Source organism: Bicyclus anynana, chromosome 4 (genome assembly GCF_947172395.1).
Source record: "Bicyclus anynana chromosome 4, ilBicAnyn1.1, whole genome shotgun sequence".
NCBI classification, from domain to species: Eukaryota; Metazoa; Arthropoda; class Insecta; order Lepidoptera; family Nymphalidae; genus Bicyclus; species Bicyclus anynana.
In genome coordinates this window covers 6,207,170-6,229,763 of record NC_069086.1, presented here as the reverse complement: position 1 = coordinate 6,229,763, position 22,594 = coordinate 6,207,170, and the positions used below count along the sequence as shown (strand labels likewise).

At 38.5% G+C, this 22,594-nt stretch overlaps 1 protein-coding gene across 2 annotated transcripts; it reads right to left on the bottom strand.

Annotated features, from left to right (window-relative positions):
* Nucleotides 1-384: 384 nt before the first annotated feature.
* Nucleotides 385-21,120, bottom strand: LOC112058427 (inter-alpha-trypsin inhibitor heavy chain H4). Of its 2 annotated transcripts, XM_052891640.1 has the most exons (24): nucleotides 20,956-21,120; nucleotides 17,411-17,542; nucleotides 17,084-17,274; nucleotides 16,170-16,280; nucleotides 15,314-15,567; nucleotides 15,131-15,234; nucleotides 14,824-14,913; nucleotides 14,213-14,413; nucleotides 13,382-13,550; nucleotides 12,424-12,684; nucleotides 12,041-12,207; nucleotides 11,551-11,697; nucleotides 10,427-10,603; nucleotides 9,641-9,731; nucleotides 8,731-8,883; nucleotides 8,429-8,470; nucleotides 6,571-6,609; nucleotides 5,737-5,763; nucleotides 5,437-5,481; nucleotides 4,184-4,216; nucleotides 3,674-3,721; nucleotides 2,276-2,406; nucleotides 1,482-1,645; nucleotides 385-481 (listed from the first exon to the last, which is right to left on the bottom strand). In XM_052891640.1, exons 2-24 carry the CDS (start codon nucleotides 17,531-17,533, stop codon nucleotides 439-441), a joined length of 2,811 nt encoding a protein of 936 aa, XP_052747600.1. In that variant the 5' UTR covers nucleotides 17,534-17,542; nucleotides 20,956-21,120; the 3' UTR covers nucleotides 385-438. The 2 variants fall into 2 exon arrangements, with proteins under 2 accessions (XP_052747600.1, XP_023955029.2); XM_024099261.2 differs by lacking the exons at nucleotides 17,084-17,274; nucleotides 17,411-17,542; nucleotides 20,956-21,120 and adding an exon at nucleotides 16,444-16,585 and having other exon boundaries at nucleotides 3,659-3,721.
* Between the last annotated feature and the right edge of the window lie 1,474 nt (nucleotides 21,121-22,594).

Sequence of the window (22,594 nt, the reverse complement as noted above, 5' to 3'; positions counted from 1 at the left end):
ATCTTAGACTGCATCATCACTTACCATTAGGTGAGATTTGACGGTAATATTATTCTTATTGGCTCCACAAGTTTATTTGCAGTAACTATGTGCCTTAATAGAACGTTCAAAGTCACTCAGCGGGCGATGAAGCGAGTTATGCTTGGAGTATATCTGCGTCATCGAAATAGAAATGAGGAGATCTGAACCAAAGTCACTGACATAGGTCAGTGAGTCGCGAAGCTGAAGTGACCAAGGGCAGGCCACATAGTGCGAAAAGCCGATGGACTTGGAGTCCGAAGGTGCTGGAATGCCGACCCACACCGGAAAGCGCAGTGTTTGTCGACCCCTCACTAGGTGGACTGACGACATCAAGCGGGTTGAAGAGGTAGAATGAAAACAATATTGCCAAATCAATAAATAAGATTTTATTACAAATTATATTTTTATAAAAACAAACTAATTCAAAACTTGATCTGGAGGGCAGCAAACACCAGCAAATCTGAAAAATTAAAGATTAATATTTTTATTGATGAAGCAATTAATGAATAGGCCGGTTTGTATTGTATTATTTCTCTGAATTTAGTCATGTCTTCATATAAATTAACTATGCTAATTGAAAAATAAAAACCAGCCAAGTGCGTGTCGGGCCACGCGCAGTGTAGGGTTCCGTAGATTAAATTAGCATAGACGAGAAAACAAATCATCCTCACTTTGCATGTGGGAAAGGAAATCTATTTTTTTTTTTAGAATTTTCTTTTTACGACTTTAAAAGCGTAGTTAATACCATGCCAGATTTCAGCTTTCTAGTTTTAACAGACTCTGAGGTATTACTCTGACAATGACAACTTTATCGGATTAATTAACAACAGAATTTGTATGCAATTTTTATGCTCCGAGTACGATTGATTCTCTTTATCGCTACTTAGTTGTTATAGTTGTCCTTTTAATTTAATTTTTACTGATGAATTAATTTTTAATTAATTATCTAAATTAATATGAAATTAATTATCTACATATACCATATCATATAGCCGTGATAGCCCAGTGGAAATGACACTCTGCCTCCGATTCGGGTTCAAATCCGGTCCGGGGCATGCACCTCCAACCTTCCAGTTGTGTACATTTTTTTTCAATATCACGTGTCTCAAATGGTGAAGGAAAACATCGTGAGGAAACCTGCATACCTACCAAAAAATTTTCTTAATTCTCTGTGTGTGTGAAGTCTACCAATCCGCATTGGGCCAGCGTGGTGGGCTATTGGCCTAACTGAAGGATGAAACTTCACACCCCTTTCGGTTTCTACACGACATCGTACCGCTGAATCGCTTGGCGGTACGTCTTTACCGGTAGCGTGGTAACTAGCTACGGCCGAGACCTAGACCAATTAAGAAAACCTCAATCGTCACAGCTGGGAATCAAAGAACCTCCGTTTTGTAAATCCACCGCGCACACCACAGCGCCACTGAGGCCGTCAAATATTACGTCATAGTATCACATACCCGTCATTGACAACGCAGTAGCTGTGCTGATAGTCGTCCGTAGTAATGCGACGCGCGGCGTAGCACCGCGTGACGTAGACGCACACACTGCTCGCGTGGTCCGTAGCCCACGGTGCGAACAAGCTATTGGAGCACTCAACGTCTCCGTCAGCTGCTACTGGAGGCTGTTCAAAAAACTCACATTTTATAGCCGAACTGGCGGGCGCCCGCGACTTCGTCCGCGTGGAGATCAATGTAAACTTTCAAGCCCTATTTCACCACTTCAGGGGTAGAATTTAAAAAATTCTTGAATCACATTATATTTTTTTTATGATTTATGAAAATAATTATTATTTATATTGTATTTGTAATTAACCAATATTTTAACAGAGCAATTGTTGAGTTTCTTGCCGTTCTTCTCAACAAGAGACTGCACTTTCCGAACTGGCGGTAGAGTCATTAAAATTAAAAGTAATATTGTTCAAGTAAAGTAATAAATGATTAATTTGGGTACGATTCTATTTTATTTTTAAGTACCTTGATAATGAGTAAAACTTAAATAATATTTAATATATGTTAATAAAATTAAATTGAATTAAGGTTAGTTAGTCAATTAGTTCGGCATTGTTTATTTAAAAGATATGTAGCAAGTGACGTCACGCGCATGTGACGTCATTCCTTGTGCGGCCTCTATAGTTAACTTAGTTAGCTTAGCTCCAGTTTAATATTCGAGCACTTCTATATCATGGCATATGTATTGTAGGTATATATTGAAATGGCGTTTCATTCCTGTATAAGTAGGTACATATACTAACGTTGACATCCGTGGTGAGCTTCAGGAAGACTTGTTCACCGTTTGCTCCGAGCACAGTAAGAGCTTCAGCACTGGCGTTGAGTAGAAGCGACGTCCACCTAAAGCCTTCCAGGTGATACTTCCTTGTTAAAGCTAAAACAAATCGGAGATACGAGTATATAAAAACAATATTTAAAAAATATATATATATATATATATAATACAGTTAAGATTTTATAATAAAGTGAGACTTATAATAAAACTGTAACTGGTCTAATTCTACATTAAATGTACATTGTAGATTACATTAAAATATCTTCAATGTACATTGAATGTAGTATTTCTCATTAAATGTACATTGAAGATATTTTAAAAAATTTAATAAAACTGTTACTGGTCTAATTCTACATTAAATGTACATTGAATGTAGTATTTCTCATTAAATGTACATTGAAGATATTTTAAAATTTTTAATAAAACTGTTACTGGTCTAATTCTACATTAAATGTACATTGAAGATATTTTAAAATTTTTAATAAAACTGTTACTGGTCTAATTCTACATTAAATGTACATTGAAGATATTTTAAAATTTTTAATAAAACTGTTACTGGTCTAATTCTACATTCAATGTACATTGAAGATATTTTAAAAATTTTGCTGGTGGGCATTTACAGGGTCACTGGTAATGTATAGGGATCCCTTTAGGGGGTGATAGTAGGTTATCTATCAAATTGAATTGGACCGATTAAAAAAAAGGCTTTTCTCTTTTTTTTAACTACTTTAAACTGGTTTACAAAATAAAACTTACCTATTACTTAATAATAATACAAAAAGAACACAAATGTCGTACTGTTTTTGAATCATGACTGAGAGATCTAAAAATTTTGAAATGTTTTTTGTATCCTATGAATGTTTTTTGTGTTATTTTTTAACTGACTTCCAAAAAGGAGGAGGTTCTACGTTCGGCTGTATGTATGTTTTTTTTCATGTAATGTTATTGTGTAATAAGTTGTTGCCTAACTAAAAACCAACCCACATTTCTTAAAAAAAGACAAATGCCTCTTTTTTTCGAACTGCGTGATTTTTTCATAAAAATGACAAGGCGTTTCGGTCATAAGCAACAAGTAGAATATTTTTTAATAAAATACACTTTTTTTCTTTTGATTCCTGTTTTGTAAAATCTAAATATTTTTTTTAAAGGTTCTTATAAAATAATAATTTTAATTTATACAAATATTTGAGTGTGACTCCCACTTTCGCCCACCTCCTTTAAAAAATGTCAGTAAAGGTATTAATAATAATAATAATAATATTTTATTTAAAGATAAAAACCCAGTGTAAAACAAACATAATAATAGAAAAATAGTAATTAAAATTAAAATTACACTAATTTATTTATTTACTTTTTGTATTCTTACGCGAATGATAATATGCAGGCCATCTCCGACTCGAACTGTATCGCGAGCCTGAAAGTTCCAAAATAATGATAATTAGAATAAAAAAAAAATATTATCCTCAACAAAAAGGGAAAGACTGAACGGAAAAAATACTCCATAGTTTATAGGTATAACTATATGATATTGCTAAGTTCTCTCTTACTAAAAATATTATCAAAGGCTAATACTTTACTGTACTGTATTTTGTTACTCTACTTCAATTTACTTTATTTTAGGCTTTCATTGATTACAATAAAAAAAGAAAACATCGCCAATACTTGATCAATAGCCTCCCATTTCTTTAAATAAAAGTCGCAGTAAAATCGTTTCAGCCTTTCCAAAGATAAGTCTGGATAAACAGATTGTACGTATGTTCTTTATTAACATATAAAATAACTATGAGCAATTGAGAAAACATAGTTATTTTGAAATCACAGATAGACATTTTAATTTTATATTAATGTATTTATTGATATGATTGTGTACACTTACCGCTAGTTAAAACACTACTGCGATGATCGTAACCTTAAGAAATAAATGGGCAATAATTAAGTAAAAGGAAAAAATAATATATTTTTAATATAAAAGATAAAGTAAGTATATCTAATATATAAAATTCTCGTGTCACAGTTTTCGTTGCCATACTCCTCCGAAACGGCTAGACCGATTTTGATGAATTTTTTTGTGCATATTCAGTAGGTCTGAGAATTGGCCAACATCTATTTTTCAAAGGGTAGGGTAGTGGTAGGGTAGTGGTAGGGTAGGGGTAGGGTAGGGGTAGGGTAGGGGTAGGGTAGGGGTAGGGTAGGGGTAGGGTAGGGGTAGGGTAGGGGTAGGGTAGGGGTAGGGTAGGGGTAGGGTAGGGGTAGGGTAGGGGTAGGGTAGGGGTAGGGTAGGGGTAGGGTAGGGTAGGGGTAGGGTAGGGGTAGGGTAGGGTAGGGTAGGGGTAGAGTAGAGGTAGGGTAGGGGTAGGGTAGGGTAGGGGTAGGAGTAGGGTAGTGTAAGATAGGGATAGAGAAGAAGTGCAAATAAATAAATTAATAAGTCAAAGCGATGCATGGGCGGGTCCGCTAGTTTAGATATAAAATTTGCGTTTAGTTCAGGGCAGTTTTTTATAGAAGTCAAAAGAAGGATGTTAAATAAAAAAAAAATTATTATAAAAACAAAAAACCCGACTGTTTAAGCGCAATGAACTAAAAAGAATAAAACAAGTATCACACTATCTATATAAAATTCTAACTAAATAGGTACTTTAAGTCGCCACATGCGGTTATACGGCACAAACATAGTTTTGCTAGATCATTCTATGCCCGTATGTAAGAAAGTATTTTTTACATACATTATCGAGTCAGTACGACAGAAAGCGTTGCATAAGTAATTTTCAATATTAGTCAAGAAAAATGGCGTCTTGTGTTTTTCAATATTTTAAAAATTGTTCACAAAAACTAACGAATTTTGATTTGATTGACGTAATTGTTGTTAGAAAAAAAAAATTAAATATTGAAATACAAATTATGAAAAAAGTTTGTATTTTATGGGTTTCACCGGCTTCACCACGCTGCTTGTAAAGACTCATTATGGATCATTCTTTATTCTGTGATGGAACCATAATATTGCATCGCCACCGATATACGCGACCAAAAAAAAAAAGTAGGAGCATAAACCGACAAACTTTCAGGATTTATATAATGAGGAAGGTCTAACCGTTACTGTCCATTTTTTCAAATTAAATATAAAAAACTTACCGCCACTGATCCGATTACTATTGTAGGAGGCAAGTCTGGTGTAATCTGAAAAAAAAATAACACTCTTTGCATTTTTTAATATTTCACCAAAGCAAATTAAATTAACAACGAAATACCCTCACTTCGTTGTTGATTCAAATTGCTTTGACGAAATATTCAAAAATCTAAGGTAAGAGTTCTATTTGGGTCAAAACACTTTGGGAACCCCTAATTTAGACTTAGCCTTACTTGTACATAATATGTTTTCTGTGACTTGTTTATGTATGTTTTTATCGAAAACTGTGGTCTAAAGTAACTTACCACCACTCAGAAGGTTAGATGTCATACCTGAAAACATAAAAAACACATTACAAATTATTTTAAAGATTCGCTGAGAGACCGCCATCATCACCAGCATCATCTTCATCATCACTATCATCATCTTTATCATCATCATCATAATTTCTCCAGCGGTTCTGGACTCCACAACGCACAAGCGAAGCGAATCAACATTGAAGTGATAAGCGATCCAAGCGAATATCAGTCAACTACAAAATACTTTATAGCACACAAAAATACATCCTACTAATATTATAAACGCGAAAATTTGTATGGATGTTTATTACTCTTTAACGCCGTAACTACTAAACCGATTTGGCTGAAATTTGGAATGGAAATAGATTTTGCTCTGGATTAACACATAGGCTACTTTTCATCCCGGAAAAATCCATGGTTCCCGAGGGATTAGTGAAAAACTGAATTCACGAGGACGATATCCGCGTCCGCTTGTAAAGGATTAAAAAAGTGCGCTCAGGAATTGTTCGATCTTGTGCCACCTTCACTGTTCTACCACAAGACTGCTAGGCATCGCAGAGATCTGCACCGCTACGTCATCTATATTCCTCGGACGCGTAGTAAGCGGTTTAGTTCATCTTTCCTTATACGCACTGCAAAGATGTGGAATGGTCTATCAGCTTCCGTTTTCCCCACCTGCAATACGTCTAAAAAATTCTCAAGTCAAGAGTGAATAGGCATCTTCTAAGCAAGCGCGTTCCACCATAGACTGCATCATATCTTACCTTCAAGCGTGGTTGCAAATATACAAAATTAAAAAAAAGAAACAAAAATTAAATACCATAAAAAGTGTCCACTTACCGCTATAGACACTATCACCTCCAAGGGTTCTAGAGCCACCTAGAGAAATCACAAGAAATTAAGGTTTTAATCATCCAAACGAGTATATATGTTTTACTGAAATTTTACATTTCAAAATCAAAAACTTTTTATTTCAATGAAGGTCCGATCAATGATAACTTTATACTATAAATAGGTTACGTCCATACAAAATCACCGCAAAAAGTGATCCGAGTTTAGCGACTACACTGAGAGCGAACATGCACAATTTTGTCTTTAATTCCAATATATATAGTTTTTACACTTCCTGAACATACAACTCGACATTGTAGACGATATTTAGGCAGAGGCGGATTATCCGTAAGGCAAACTAGGCACGTGCCTTTTTTTTTTTTTTTTTTTCGCGGGGGAAATCTCTTTCTGAGATACCCGACTTGCTGGGGGACAAGACGGGTTATGTGGAATTTACCACTAAAACCCCCTCGGTGGCCACCCTCAGCGCATTTTGGTAGGTTCCGGGACCTCAGTTAAACACGCCGGTGCCTCCGTTGCACTATGCTTCTGGTGCTCGTCTACGAGAAAAAACTGAACATACAACTCGACATTGTAGACGATATTTAGGCAGAGGCGGATTATCCGTAAGGCAAACTAGGCACGTGCCTAGGGGCGTGCATAGTTACAAGGGGCGCGCGAGCCCAGAAATTTTGAATAAATAAAGAAAATGACATATCGACGATTAAGAACTAAATGCTGATCTATAATCTAAATCTGTAATGATTATGTTGGTTTGACAACATACCATCATCTGTCAAAACAATTTAAGGCCTATTTCCCAGAGCAGAGAGGAATCATGAATTTCGATGTTAGTTCTGTCTTCCCTCTTAATTTCTACACAGTAATAACGTCATATTTCATTCGCGCATTAGCGTAAGTACAAGAGTCCTGATCTACTAAAGTCTAGGGTTTGATGATACAATGTCATCGTAATTGCAAGAACAACTAGTTAACATTTATAGTATTTTGATGGTCATTTATGGCCGGTACAGGGGCACTGATAAAGTGATTGCCTAGGGCGCTCTGGACCTTTAATCCGCCACTGTATTTAGGTATTATTTGTTTAAATAACGTCCGTTGTTTAACAAGCGACTAAATGAAATTAAGTCAATTTTCCACATTTGTCCGCCTCAGCTTTAATGCGCTAGTGCCGCATCTCTAGTCTAAAATATCATTGGGTCCGATTACTTAACGTGCTCTGCGAGGAACAATGATGTACCATCACTTTTGGATTCCCAACACTACTTTCAATTACGTTTATTTTTATAAACCTTGTTTTTTTATTCTTTACAAGTTAGCCCTTGACTGCAATCTTACCTGATGATAAATAATGATGCAATTTAAGATGGAAGCGGACTAACGTCTCAAGCGTAGGATGAAAATCCACACCCATTTCGTTTTCTACATGACATCGTACCTCAGCGATATATCTTTGCCGGTGGGGTGGTAACTAGCCTCGGCCGAAGCCGCCCACCAGCCAGACCTGGACCAATTAAGAAAACCTCAATCAGCCCAGCCGGGTCTTGTAATTCCACAGTGCATGTAACGGAGACCGACAAAGTTACCTTTAGGTAATTTCGTTTTTGCTGGCATTATCCGAAACTCGAACCCTAAATCAGCATCCATAATGTGAAACCCGCTGAGTGGGAGTTCTTTATTTGGTTAGTGCATTTTTCTTTTTCTTTTTTTTTCTTATATAAAAGCTTAGTTTAAATTTTTGATGACCAAATAAAAATATTTTCTTTCTTTCTTTTTTTCTTAATCAAACAAGTTGAAACGGTTAAGTTACTACAATTTAGCTACATAAATGTATAGAAACACTTACCTCCGATGATGTGGTTACCGTAAACTGAGTGTAGATCGTGATCTGAAGCAAATGAAAGCATTATACATTGTTTTTTACCAGGGGTTTCCTGTTAGAGATTACTTATAGCAATAAGGCCTTTGCATGCTAATTTTTCATCATCATCACTTCAACCCATATTCGGGCTCATGATAATGATTTGATGATTTATTTAGACTAAAACAACCTACGCGGAAAAAACTAAAACCGCCTACAAAATGAATTTTAAGTTAAAATCCCTAAAAAGTTTCCATTCACAAGTTTACATAAATCTTCAGACTTACCTTGACCTCTTAATCCTGCTCTATGATTAATCATTGAATCATCATAACTATGAAATGACATAGGTTGGGCGCTGTTCTCATAGTCTATGAAGTTTGCCTCCGAATGGTATACCAGCGGTGCAGGTGGTGCAGGGGTCGTTGTAGTGGTAGTGGCTGAATTAAAAAAACATTATTAACCAAAAAAAAATCTTTATTTTTTGGTTTCCAAATGTACGTACATATCAAAACGGAACCCTTTTAGGATCACTCGCGTTTATGTATAACTATACTGTCAATTAGAAACTTTGTACACATAAATATATATTCTTGTGACCCAAACGCAGAGGTAGGTACATGGGAGGCACTTATGGAAATATGGAAAGTTTAAACAATAAATTACAAACTACATCGTGTTATTTATTATTCGAGGATCTTAAAAATACAGAAATTAGCTTTCTTGAGCTATTTCTATATTTTTTTTTTCAATAAAACAATTTCATGCCGTAGTTGATGTTCCATCGATCCCGGTCATGATTATTATCATCTGACGTAATCGTTAAAGAATAATTATCATCATCATCAGTCGATGGACGACCACTGCTGGACACAGGCCTCTTGAATGGACCTCCAAGCATAACGTCTTGAGCTGCCAGCGGTTTCTTGTAATCCGTTTGATGTCTTCGATCCACCTAGTGGAGGGTCGACCAACACCACGCTCATCCTGTGCGGGGCCACCATTCCAGCACCTTGGAACCCCAAAGTCCATCGACTCTTCGAACTGTGTGGCCTGCCCATTGCCACTTCAGCATTGCTCGCCATTGGAGCAGCGTGGTGGATATAAGCTCCATATCATATCCTTTCCTGGAAAGGAAAGGAGATATGGAGAGAGAAAGAGGCCTGGCCTTGTTTTAATATGATGATGATGACTTACTTGTCGTAACATCTACGGATTCCACATCAACAGCATGCGATTCATCCGGCTTCACCACTACAAGTGATGTCAGGGGAGTCACGAACGCGTACTGGGCAGACAGACAATAAATAAATATTTAAATAATGGACTTATTTTTAACATTATCCGTCTTTCCTTTTTCTCTAAATACTAATATCTTAGAAACAAAAACTATAAACAGGTAAAATTTGTGGTATTGTAGAGGGTAATCTCTGGATCTATTAAACCGACTTTGAAAATACTTTTACCACTAGGATGCCACGTTATTTGTGAGTCTCATTGGCTATATTTTATCCCCGTATTCTATCAGGAACGGGAACTATGCGAGTAAAATCGCGGTGCGTCAGCAAGTAAATAATAAAATATTATTTTGAGCCTAAAAAAAAAGAATATTCAGATGACCTTAATTCCAAGGCTTCCAAGAAACCTAGAAGGCAGTAAAAGTGTGTATTTCTAGGTTTTCTGAAAGTCAAGTAACATTTCTAACTAGAGAAAGAATGTCTTTCTACTTTCGGATCTCGGAAAACAGTTTGGCAGTTAACACCCGCCTATTCCGTTGAGACAGCTCCATTTAATGAAATAAACGTCAAATAAATGTCAAATCCCTAGGAAAACGGTCAGTTCGACAAATATAATGTAATAAAATAGCTGATCTGATCAAATTACGCAATTACCTCCCCCGATCACGTTACTGCTACTTTAATAACAACTAACTTCTACGACCTTCAGGTTTTTATAAATTCCAATTTACCATATGTCAAGTACCTTAAGAGCTATGTCCAGGGCTTTCTTCTCAGGGCTGTTCTCGTCCGTGCTGTGATCGCCTGCGTCGCGTTTGTCCAGCAATTGCTTGATGGTGAGGTAGGCCCACAGGCGCTCTAGCGGCAAGTGCTCGTCTCTAGTTCTCCTCACGGCTACTCTTGGTGTTACTTCGTAGCGTTTCTATAATGGAAAGCATTTTATATCCGTATAGCTACGAACTTCTATGACAAATTAGCCTTTTATTCCTATCGAGTATCTCACCTCATTTAAGTGATGATGCAGTCTAAGATTGAAGTGGGCATACTTGAAAGAGGTATGACGGTTTCTACGCGGATCGTACCGTATTTGCCGGTAAGGCGGTAACTAGCCTCGGTTGATGAGGCCTATTCTGTATTGATGTTTTGTATAACTCGCCACCACCACCGCACCAGGTGAACTGACGACATCAAGCGAGTCGCAGGTATTCGCTGGATGCAGATGGCTCAGTATCGCGATGTTTGGAAGTCCCTACAAAAGGCCTATGTCCTGCAGGGGACGTACATCAGCTGACATGATGATGATGATGGTGATAACTCGCAAGTGCGAGTTTCAAGTTCACCTCTATTTCTCTCTGTCTAACATGATAGTATAGACAGAGTTCGAAGCTCACACTGTCGAAGTGATAAAAATATCGTTACAGAATAGCCTCCCAGACCTCAGTCAATTTAGAATATAAAATCCTAAACTGACCCAGGGCCTCTCTATTGAGATTCACAGCTCTACCAAATGTGCCAGACAAGTCGTCAAAGACATTATGCATAAACCAGCCATTTTAGACACTAAAAATATACCGTCTTTTGCACAAAACCGAAATGTTACAATCTTCTGTAAAGTAATTCGATTTTACAATGAAAAAGCCGAGCGAAACTGGATCTCCCAAGCATTGATACGCTAAATAAAATAAATGTTTTCAGTAGTGGCTTAAGTATATGGCAAGGCTTACAAAATTCCCTGATCATAGAGTCTGTGAGCTCAAGTGATCTAGAAGTAGTCTAACATTGTGATTTCTGGTGCGTTATTTCCATATAATCTCTATTTAATGAGCCTGTTGGCATAATAAGGCATTTAAAAGTTATACTCTTACATACCAAGGTCTGACCGTCCTCGCTGCCGTAGAAGCCGAAGACACGTGGCGTAATCTCCGTTGCATCTGCAGCGATCTGGCCCACGACCGCCACCTCCGACCCTCCGTAAATTGTGCGGAACTGAGTACGACTCACGGAGCCTTCTTTTATCTAGAAACAATATTAAAAGAAAGCCTGTGACATCCACATATGCTTTCTGGCTTTCATCATCATCATTATCAACCCATATTCGGCTCACTGTTGAGCTCGAGTCTCCTCCTAGAGTGAGAGGGGTAAGGCCAATAGTCCACCACTGGCCCAATGCGGATTGGCAAACTACACACACGCAGAGAATCAAGAAAATTCTCTGGTATGCAGGTTTCCTCACGATGTTTTCCTTCACCGGTTGAGACACGTAATATTTAATATCTTAAAATGCACACAACTGAAAAGTTGGAGGTTCTGGCTTTACTTTACATGAAAATGGTTTTAGAGGGATTTCCTTTATTTGTACCTGTTTTGCAGGGTATTGGAACTGCACATGCGAGAGCAGCGGTGAGGACACCTGACGGTAGAAGTCATGCAGCTGCAACGCGGCGTCTGATGACTCGTAGACGTGTCGCATGAAACCCTCGTTACGGAGAGATACCATGCGAAGGAAGGGGCGGTCAGCATCTTCACCTATAGAAAATTCAGGCACATAATTATTTCACCCCTTTCTCTTTTTATTTTAGGAACCAAAAGTAGCCAAGGTTCCAATTATTAGAATACCAAAATTATCTTGATCGGCTTAGCCGTAAAACAGACAGACTTACGTTCGCATTTATAAAATTAGTATGGATTCAATAGTTTAAATATCAACAAGTTATAAAAGTTAAACAAAAGAATATCACTCACCAAAAGCGATTGAGTATAAAGCCGCTCTCTTATCTCCAGAATTTTTTTCAGTAATTTTAGATATAATTCGATCTGTATTAGTTTCACCATCGACCGCAACTCCGTCCGTCAAAAAGATGATAATAGGCTCTACTCCTTTCGTCATATTATTCTCTGTTAGATTAGTAGCATCTGTATTGTTTGCAACTGTTTTATTTCTCTGATCAACACCTTTTTTTGTAATCTTTATAGCTGCTTCTAACGCGCCGTAAATATTGGTACCTGATAGAAAATAACATTTATATTAGTCCTGGGACTTTCTATTAACTAGCTGACTCGAGTTGGACCTGCTTAATCCAGCCACTATCATCAAGTTGTGATTCTTAAGCAAAATTACTAATTAAGATTAGTAAAAAATTTGGTCTTTAAGATTTTCTTAATTTTACTTTCTAGAATCCATTGATCTATATAAGAAACTAGCAGACCCAGTCAAGCTTCACTTGGACTTAACTGCACTTATTTCTTCCTTATTGGCTAGTACACTTACTCAAGCAAAAAATAAGCTATCGGCGACAAACAGAAACTTTAGCCGTTTACTGCTTAAAGACTAGCAGACCCAATCAAGCATCGTCGTAGTCTGTGACTTAAACGATTATTATTAAGCTGAAACCGGTAAGTGGCTCAAGTATGCCTCTCTGACAGAGAGTTACATATTTCTACCTTTTGCCGTGGAGACCCTTGGGCCACGGAGTCGCAGTGCCGTAAGATTTTACCAAATCATTTCACCGCGGCTAGTTGTCATGACTGGTAACAGAAGAACTGGCTCATTTTTGCGCAAAGGATCAGCCTGACTGTCCAGCGCGGAAATGCGGCCAATATTCTTGCCACCATTACACGTGGGCATGATTTGTATAGTTATTAGGATAAGTTAGCTTAAGTTCCTTATTGTATTCTTTCTCAAAGCGATTATGACAATTACCTCCAGTATAATCAAGCCTAGACGCTACAATTTTGGCTTTCGCAATATTTTCTGCGGATGCGAGAGATGGTGGCACCAAAGTGTAGGGAGCATCGGCTTCTATAGAATTGTATTCCCAGTACTCTTTTTTCCGAGGGGCTGGTTCGTCAGCTTCCTTCAAATCGTGAACCTGGTAACAATTTGATTTTATTACTTACTGGCACTCACGCGGTTTCACCCGTATAGATTTTGTTCCCGTAGGAATACGGGGATAAAATACAGCCTACAGCACCCAGGACAGTGTAGCTTTCCGACAACGAAGAATCCTTAAATTCTTTCAAGTAGTTTCGGATCATATTCAATGCAAATAAACAAACAATCAAATCTTTCCTCTTATAGTATAGTTTAAAATTTTATAATCTAATGCTGTCTGTAATGTGCAAAATGTCGGGATGAGCACAAATATCATTGAGTGCACATGCAAAAGTAAGTATCATCATCATCATATTAGCCGATTCACGTCCACTGCAGGACATATCCCTTTTGTAGGGACTCCAAATACCGCAATCCTGAGCCGCCGCCATACATCCAGGGAATCCCTGCGAGTTGCTTACTGTTGTCAGTCCAGTCCGTAATGGTCGACCAGGAATTTCGATTTCTAGTGCGGAATCGTCATTTCAACACACGTAGAGAATTAAGAAAATTCTCAGGTATGCAGCAGTTTCCTCCCGATGTTTTCCTTCACAGTTTGTGACACGTGATATTTAATTATGCACATAGCTGAAAAGTTGGAGGTGCATGCTCCGTTTCTGATTCAAAACTACGCCCTTCGTATCGGTAAAGTGACCTTACCTGAATAAAATGACTAAACTCGACGATGCTGAAGTAATCATACGGATTGAGATCAGAGAGTATGGTGTCCATGGCTTTACGCATCTGCTCCAGTTTGCGGCCCTCCATGGAACCCGATGTATCAAGCACGAATACAACATGTTTACTCAAAGGAGGCAAAGAAGTCGGCGCCAAAAAATGTACGAAGTAACCGTCGTTTACCTGAAATAGCATCATCATTAACAACCCAAATTCGGCTCACTGAGGAGCACAAGTCTCCTCTCAGAATGAGAGAGAGAGAGAGAAAGAGAGAGAGAGACAGAGAATTGCGTTTGCGTAAAATTCTGTTTTTCACAAATCCTGGAGCCGTGGAATTAGTCAGTAGATTTTCACAAATCCTGGAACAGTGGAATTATGTTCCCTATGTTCTGGCCCATGTTCAGATCCACCTTGTCTGTACACCAAAATTAATGTCAATCGGTTCAATGGTTTAACAATGAACAGACAGACTTACTTTCGTGTTTATAATATTGGCATTGTAATATACTAAGATACGTATAGACATTTTACATAAATTTTTACGTCAACGTTAAATACATTTGAAAAATGTTTTCAAGGCGAAAAATATTTACCAATATTTCACCATTGTTGGACCGTTCTACGTCGTACTCCACCACAAACTGTCCAAACGCAGTGCTAGTTCCATTTTCTTTGCTTTTTTCCTAAAATATTGAGATAAGTGTAAAGATGTTTTTATTTTTTATAATGTACATCGATGGGTATAATTTTTCGATTCTTTCATAATTAATGGAGACATTATCATGAACATCCATCCACAAAATAGATCATTCAGACTGATAATAGTGCAACAACAACTGGCAACGATGTCTGACGAAAGAAGAGATACGAATAGCATAATTATCTCAAAATATTTCATACCATGTATATTTTGGCAAGCCTTCGCTGTTCTATCAGATCAGGAGTAAACGTAACAGTCACTTCTCGATTATTGGTACCATTTCGAATAACAGCCAATGAGTTCTCTGTAATTAAAATCAGGTAAACGTTATAAATAAAAGCAATGAAAGATAAATAGAAGCTATACATATGACGGTAACTTACGTGTATCCTTTAGCGTCTCATCAATTTCGTTACCGGTCCTCAGTTCAGGGACATTAAGTTTAGTGATTTGTTGTGATTCCTTGATATGCACGACGACCTCCATGACCGGCACTAGCGCGCCGGGGTGCAGGTTGATGACGTGACTGTACAGTCCGTTGCGGCTCACTAACATGTCTTCGTAACGCAACTCGAAGATGGCGGTAGTGTTGCCTTCCACGTTGACTGATACAGTGAAGTGGTTGGAGTCGCGAGCTCTGTACAAATTAAGATATTTTTGCTAATACAAATAGGTAGCTAATACAATTTATTTTAATCAAGACAGAATTACCCCCCGAGGGGTCGCGACCCACAGATTGAAAAACACTGCAATAAGCAATAGCTCATTCAATTCTTTCCTAACTGACTTATCCTAATAGCTATAAAAATCACGCCCTGGTGGATTGGCGACAAAATAACTGGCTGCATTCCCTCCAGGCTGATTTAATGCCAAAAAAAGGGCCAGCCCTTCTGTCAACAGTTGAGGCAATTAGACATGAAATAGATCCGAGAACTACTGGTAACCAAATTCTATAAATTGAACTCTGTACTGTATCTAGATCCTAATAAAGATCAGGTTAATAAATTTTCAATAATTCGTGCTTGGCCATTCAGCGTTAGTTATTTATTCCGAATTTAGCCGCCTTGACACCAATGTTTAGCTCCTTGAACGTTCGTCTCTAAGTGTCTTCTAAGTATAATGTTTTTTTACTGTTACTTGTTCCTTACCCAAGGCCTTTAGATTTTATATTACAGCTTGTTTGGCGGCTTGGATTTAGATGAATCTAAATCACATTTTTAGATCTAAACATTTACTTACTTAGTCGCAACGTGGGCCGCGCTAACGCCTCGCGATACTGCTTCCGAGTAAAGTTGTTTTGCTTCATTTTTCTCTTTTACATGAGCTTTATACGAATTTCCGCTCAAAATCCTGAAAAAGAAACACAGATAAGTTCTAAACATCCTTTGTATTGTTACGAAAAAGTTAACGAACAATTTTTGCAGAAATCGTGAAAAAGTCAAGATCACTGACGTGCGCGCGTAGCGCAGCGCCACTTCGGAGCGCACGCGCATCTCTGTTATTATATACATACATAGTGAATCCACTGATGAAGGCGGTGTCGGGCAGCAGCATGCGGAAGGTGGCCTCCTGCGGCCGCGAGTCGGGGTTCGCGACGTGCGTGATCACTGACGTGCGCGCGTAGCGCAGCGCCACTTCGGAGCGCACGCGCATCTCTGTTATTATATACATACATAGTGAATCCACTGATGAAGGCGGTGTCGGGCAGCAGCATGCGGAAGGTGGCCTCCTGCGGCCGCGAGTCGGGGTTCGCGACGTGCGTGATCACTGACGTGCGCGCGTAGCGCAGCGCCACTTCGGAGCGCACGCGCATCTCTGTTATTATATACATACATAGTGAATCCACTGATGAAGGCGGTGTCGGGCAGCAGCATGCGGAAGGTGGCCTCCTGCGGCCGCGAGTCGGGGTTCGCGACGTGCGTGATCACTGACGTGCGCGCGTAGCGCAGCGCCACTTCGGAGCGCACGCGCATCTCTGTTATTATATACACACATAGTGAATCCACTGATGAAGGCGGTGTCGGGCAGCAGCATGCGGAAGGTGGCCTCCTGCGGCCGCGAGTCGGGGTTCGCGACGTGCGTGATCACTGACGTGCGCGCGTAGCGCAGCGCCACTTCGGAGCGCACGCGCATCTCTGTTATTATATACATACATAGTGAATCCACTGATGAAGGCGGTGTCGGGCAGCAGCATGCGGAAGGTGGCCTCCTGCGGCCGCGAGTCGGGGTTCGCGACGTGCGTGATCACTGACGTGCGCGCGTAGCGCAGCGCCACTTCGGAGCGCACGCGCATCTCTGTTACTTTGATAGGTTCCAACGGTCTTTCCGTACTGGTTTGAACACTCTATAAAATAAAATAAAGACTGATCTTAAAACGATTAGGCTAGGCTTAACATCTATGCGTCAAGTTATTGTGCACAGCGTAACTTTAGGTGTTTGACCATGTCCAAATTTGTTGTTACAATGTCGGTGATTCTAACCCTTCGCACTATCGGATGGTCACCAGCGACCACCAGCTCATGTAGAGTCGGAAGCAGCGCCGAGTGCGCGCTCGCCGCTAGCACGCTGACGCACAGCACTGCCACCAGACCAAGGCGTTCCATTGTTGACCTCTGAAAATAAATTTTACAAGTAGCTAAGTATACAATAAATTGTCATATTTTTAGAAGCCGATTGATTTACCACCAGAACCACGAACTTTCATCTGGAGGCCTTCGTTTTGTACAATACAATACGCAGGTATTGAAGGTTTTAGTTTGCTATTGCTAACATAATTCACCCTTCACTAACGGTAGATACTCATATAATATATACCTGCCAATGCAATCTAAATCACTTACAAGAAAAATTAATTTTTTTTCGCATTTTTTTACAGTCTCCTCTCTTTTCTGTTTATTTTTTCTTGTCATAGCTCCACTAGTATATTTTTTTTTTCGCTCAGTTTTTACACAAATCAAACTAATTACCTAACGTTACGTTACTAATGTTTCAACCGGAATGACAAAGAAATAAAATAAAACGCGTAAGTAATAAATTACTCTTCGTAGTTCGTGTCATTGTAAATCGGTTATTGCGGGATTCCCCCGTTCATAGTGTTGAGTAGCAGTTAAGACATACTCTTCTCTTCTTAGTCGCATTCTTTATAGCTGAAGGTCGTGTCCGCACTGCAGTACCTTCGATGCGTTGTTAACAATTCCCCTTCCCACACTATCCGGTCCTCAGATTTTCTAATGGCTGTTGTTACAGGGAATCCAGTGAGTAACTTAACCTGGTCAGATCAGCGGGTAGGTGATCGGCCGCGTGGTTTTTTCCCTTCCACCTTGCCCACCATTATATCATCATCATCATCATCTCCTTACCCTTATCCCACTTAAGTGGGGTCGGAAAAATATGTCAATCTTTTCCATTCGTTTCTATTACTCGTCAACTCATCATCCACTCCTTTTACACACATGTCCTCTTTCACACAATCCAACCATCTCTTCTTTGGCCTTCCTCTCCTCTTATGACCTTCCACTTGCACATTCAACATTTTTCTAGTAATATGACTTTCCTCTCTACGCATTACATGTCCATACCAAGCTAACCTTCTACTCCTCAATTTTTCTGTCACTGGCGCCACCTTCAGACTTCCTCTTATATACTCATTCCTTATTTTATCTATTCTTGTCACACTACACATCCATCTCAACATACGCATTTCGTTCACATGCATTCGTTTACTATCCATCTCTTTCACCGCCCAACATTCTGATCCATACAGCACGACAGGTCTTACAACCGTTTTGTATATTTTACCCTTAAGTCTAAGAGGCATTCGCGGGTCACATAGTACACCTGAGACCTGTCGCCATTTCATCCATCCCGCATTCATTCTACTTTTTACATCTCGGTCCACATTGCCATCGTTTTGAAAAAGCGACCCGAGGTACCGAAAATCGGAGCAAGCTGGTAGGGTTACATCATTTAAGGCAATTTTGGAAGATTGAGATGTACCGCCAAAGTCCAAGAATAAGTATTCAGTTTTCGTTTGACTGATTCGTAGACCAACACTTTCCAATTTCTCCTGCCATTTTCCCAGTCTGCTCTGTACCTCAGATGCGTTGCCCACCATTATATATAACACTAGCGGACGCCCGCGACTTCGTCCGCTTAAATTTCGATGTCAACTTTACTACTACCCCTACCCCTACCCTACCACTACCCCAACCCTACCCAACCCCTACATCTACCCTACCCCTACCCTACCCCTACCCCCACCCTACCCCTACCCTACCCCAAACCTACTCCTACCCTACCCCTACCTTACCTACACCCTACCCCCATCCTACCACTACCCCCGTCCTACCCCTACCCGACCCGTACCCTATTTCTTTCCTACCCCTATCTCACGCCTATCCTACCCCTACCCTACCACTTCCCTATCCTACCCGTACCTCTACCCTACCACTACCCTACCTCTACCCCTACCCTACCACTACCCTAAACCTACCCTACCCCTACACTACCCCTACGCTACCCTACCCGTACCCTACCCTACCTTATAACTTCTCTATCTTATTCCTACCCTTAGCAAAATCGGTCCAGTCCTTCGAGAGTGGTGGTATGACCAAGAGAAATAGAGACTTCTATGCTAATAATATAAAGAGGTAAAGTTTGTGTGGTTGTAGGAGGTAATCTCTGGATCTACTGGACCGATTTGGAAAATTGTTTTACCAATAGAAAGCTACGTTATTTGCGAGTGTCATAGGCTATGTTTGATCCCCATATTCAAACGGGAACGGGAACTACATAAATGAAAGCGCTGGGCGTCATATAGCGGAATTTCTGCGTCTTTTAGAAATTTTGTATTATCTCTGAAACTATTTAAGTAATTAACATACTGTAAAGGGCAAATCTTATCTCCATAATATCCTTGTGATTATTAAATAATTTATTTTAATAAGGATTAAAGTTTAGTTGTATAAATAATGACGTAAACCTAAGTATATAAAATTAATAATTTTTAAAACACAAAAGGTACTATATCTGCTAATATATAGAAGATAGATATATGGTGTCGCGGACTTTTTTGTAGAACTTTTAAAGATACATAAAGTCTCCATACATTAATTTCAATTTTACACCATAGTTAAGGCAGCGCATGCGAATAAGTCTGTTTAAGAGGATTTTCAGTCTGACCTGTATGACAAAAACTGTGATAACTCGGCTAATATATATGATACCAATATAAAATATAGCCTATAGCACTCCCCGATAATGTAGCATTCTACTGGTGAAAGAATTTTTAAAATCGGACCAGTAGTTCCGAAGATTACCCCATTTAAAAAATGTGACAAACTTACAAACTTACAAACTTTACCTCTTTATAATATTAGTATAGAGTATAGATATATATTACTTTATCCAGGTTATCGGGAAGGCGACGGGCTATATGACCGAAGTAACTCAAAATCCTCTGATAACATACAGTTGAAAGTCTAGTGGAAATGCGAAGCTGTTTCAGACATACAAGAGGTCGTAGGTGAGCCAAATTTATTTACCATATTCTCTGGTATGCAGATTTCCTCACAATATTTGTCCTTCACCGTTTGAGACACGTGATATTTAATTTCTTAAAATTCACATAACTGAAAAGCTGGAGGTGCATGCCCCGGGCCGGATTCGAACCTACACCCGCCGGAATCAAAGGCAGAGGTCATATACACTGGCTATTACGGCTCTATGATATGTCTATGTATAACTAATTTAAATTGATTCATTTGTGAAGTTTTATATTTATAATATAAGCAACACTTACATAAAGTAAACAAATGAGTTAACTAGACATACGACACCTAGTTTGACATTATCTAAGTATTTAAAACCAATCGCATTAATAACTTTAATCTATCATCTAAGATCAACAATGGTCTAAAGGAGATCATTTATATTGGGACCTTATTGAAAGTGCTGGCCAACGAAAAAAAATGACCCAAAAATGTATGATCCTTTCATAATATTTATTTTATTTATTTATACTTACATGACAGCAACAGTATAACAGCACAGCCAGATTTTCAATTTACTAAATCTATTTTCACTTTAATTAAAGCTATTTTCTATTTTAAAACTATTTTCAATTCTTAGAACAGAAAACTACTTATTACAATTATATCGAATCGTGTGTTTCGTTCATCGAACAACGAGTTTCTCATCGGATAAGTGGCAGACATGCGCTTTTATTTATTATCACTGACGTAATATAACTGAGATAAATTGAATAACATTACAGTTCCCGAATTAAATTCTAAAGCTGCGTCTACACATATAAAAATAGAAGTGTTTGTTTGTAATTTTAAAGTAACAGCTTTTCACTAAATGAAAGAGCCGTGATATGACCTCTGCCTCCGATTTCGGAGGGTGTGGGTTCGAATCCGGAACGGGGCATGCACCTCCAACTTTTCAGTTGTGTGCATTTTAAGAAATTAAATATTACGTGTCTCAAACGGTGAAGGAAAACATCGTGAGGAAATCTGCATACCAGAGAATTATCTTAATTCTCTGCGTGTGTGAAGTCTGCCAATCCGCATTGGGCCAGCGTGGTGGACTATTGGCCTAACCCCTCTCATTCTGAGAGGAGACTCGAGCTCAGCAGTGAGCCGTATATGGGTTGATAAAGACTAAATGAATATAAACGTACATAGTAATTCATTAGACATTATTAGACCTTAGAATTTCAAACTATAAAAATCCTTTTTTTAAATTTTTCTCCGTCTATATTTTTGTTCCCACTAATCTCTGAAACCGCAGAACCAAGTCAAGTGAAGAAGTGGTTCTACTAGATTATGCTATAAATTAGATTATATATTATGATTATTGGTTTTGTTAAGCCCCCGTTGGGTAGTACTAAAATCCGTGTAAAAAACTTATTTGCACCCATCGAATAATTTAACTTCTACACTTTGCCGGCACATTTAGATATTTTTTAAACAGGTTCCCAAATTGGTTATTCCATATTGTTTAAAGTAAATAGGGAGGGAAAACCGCTACAATGACGCCGATGTTTTATCTGTAATAATTACCTAGTCTGACCTTTACCGCTTGATAAAAGAGGTAAGATGCTTCTTCGAATAGATTACTTAACTAGAAGATATACAATCGAATATATTATGTTATTTTGTTAGCTTTATAGGCTATAGATTTATTTTAACTTTTTTTAAATCCTTCAAAAGAAAAACGGAAGCTTTATAGGATCACTTTGTTGTTCATCTGTCTGTTTTTGTCAGCCGCGCGTCACGCCGAAACTACAGAATTAATTTAAATTAAGGCATGATTTATAGTACGGAGAAGGTAATATGATATTTTTTGTCGTGTGAAATAGGTATTGAAACATTTTTAAAAATTCTTTATAAGTTATATTTATGCAAATGGATTTATATACTAGGTACTAGAAAACTAATAAAGAATTTTCAAAATTCTAAAGGACATGGCCGAAAAATGACATTGCGTTTACACGTACTTAGCAAGTGTATTTATATAATAAAAATAGAAAGATGAATTAACACATAATTCTTAACCTCTCTGAACTTCTCAGTTTTTATTTAAAAATAAAAAGATTGCAATATGAATTCGTCCACATCCAATGCTTCTGTCCAAAGAATACTCGCGCTAATTTTAAGAAC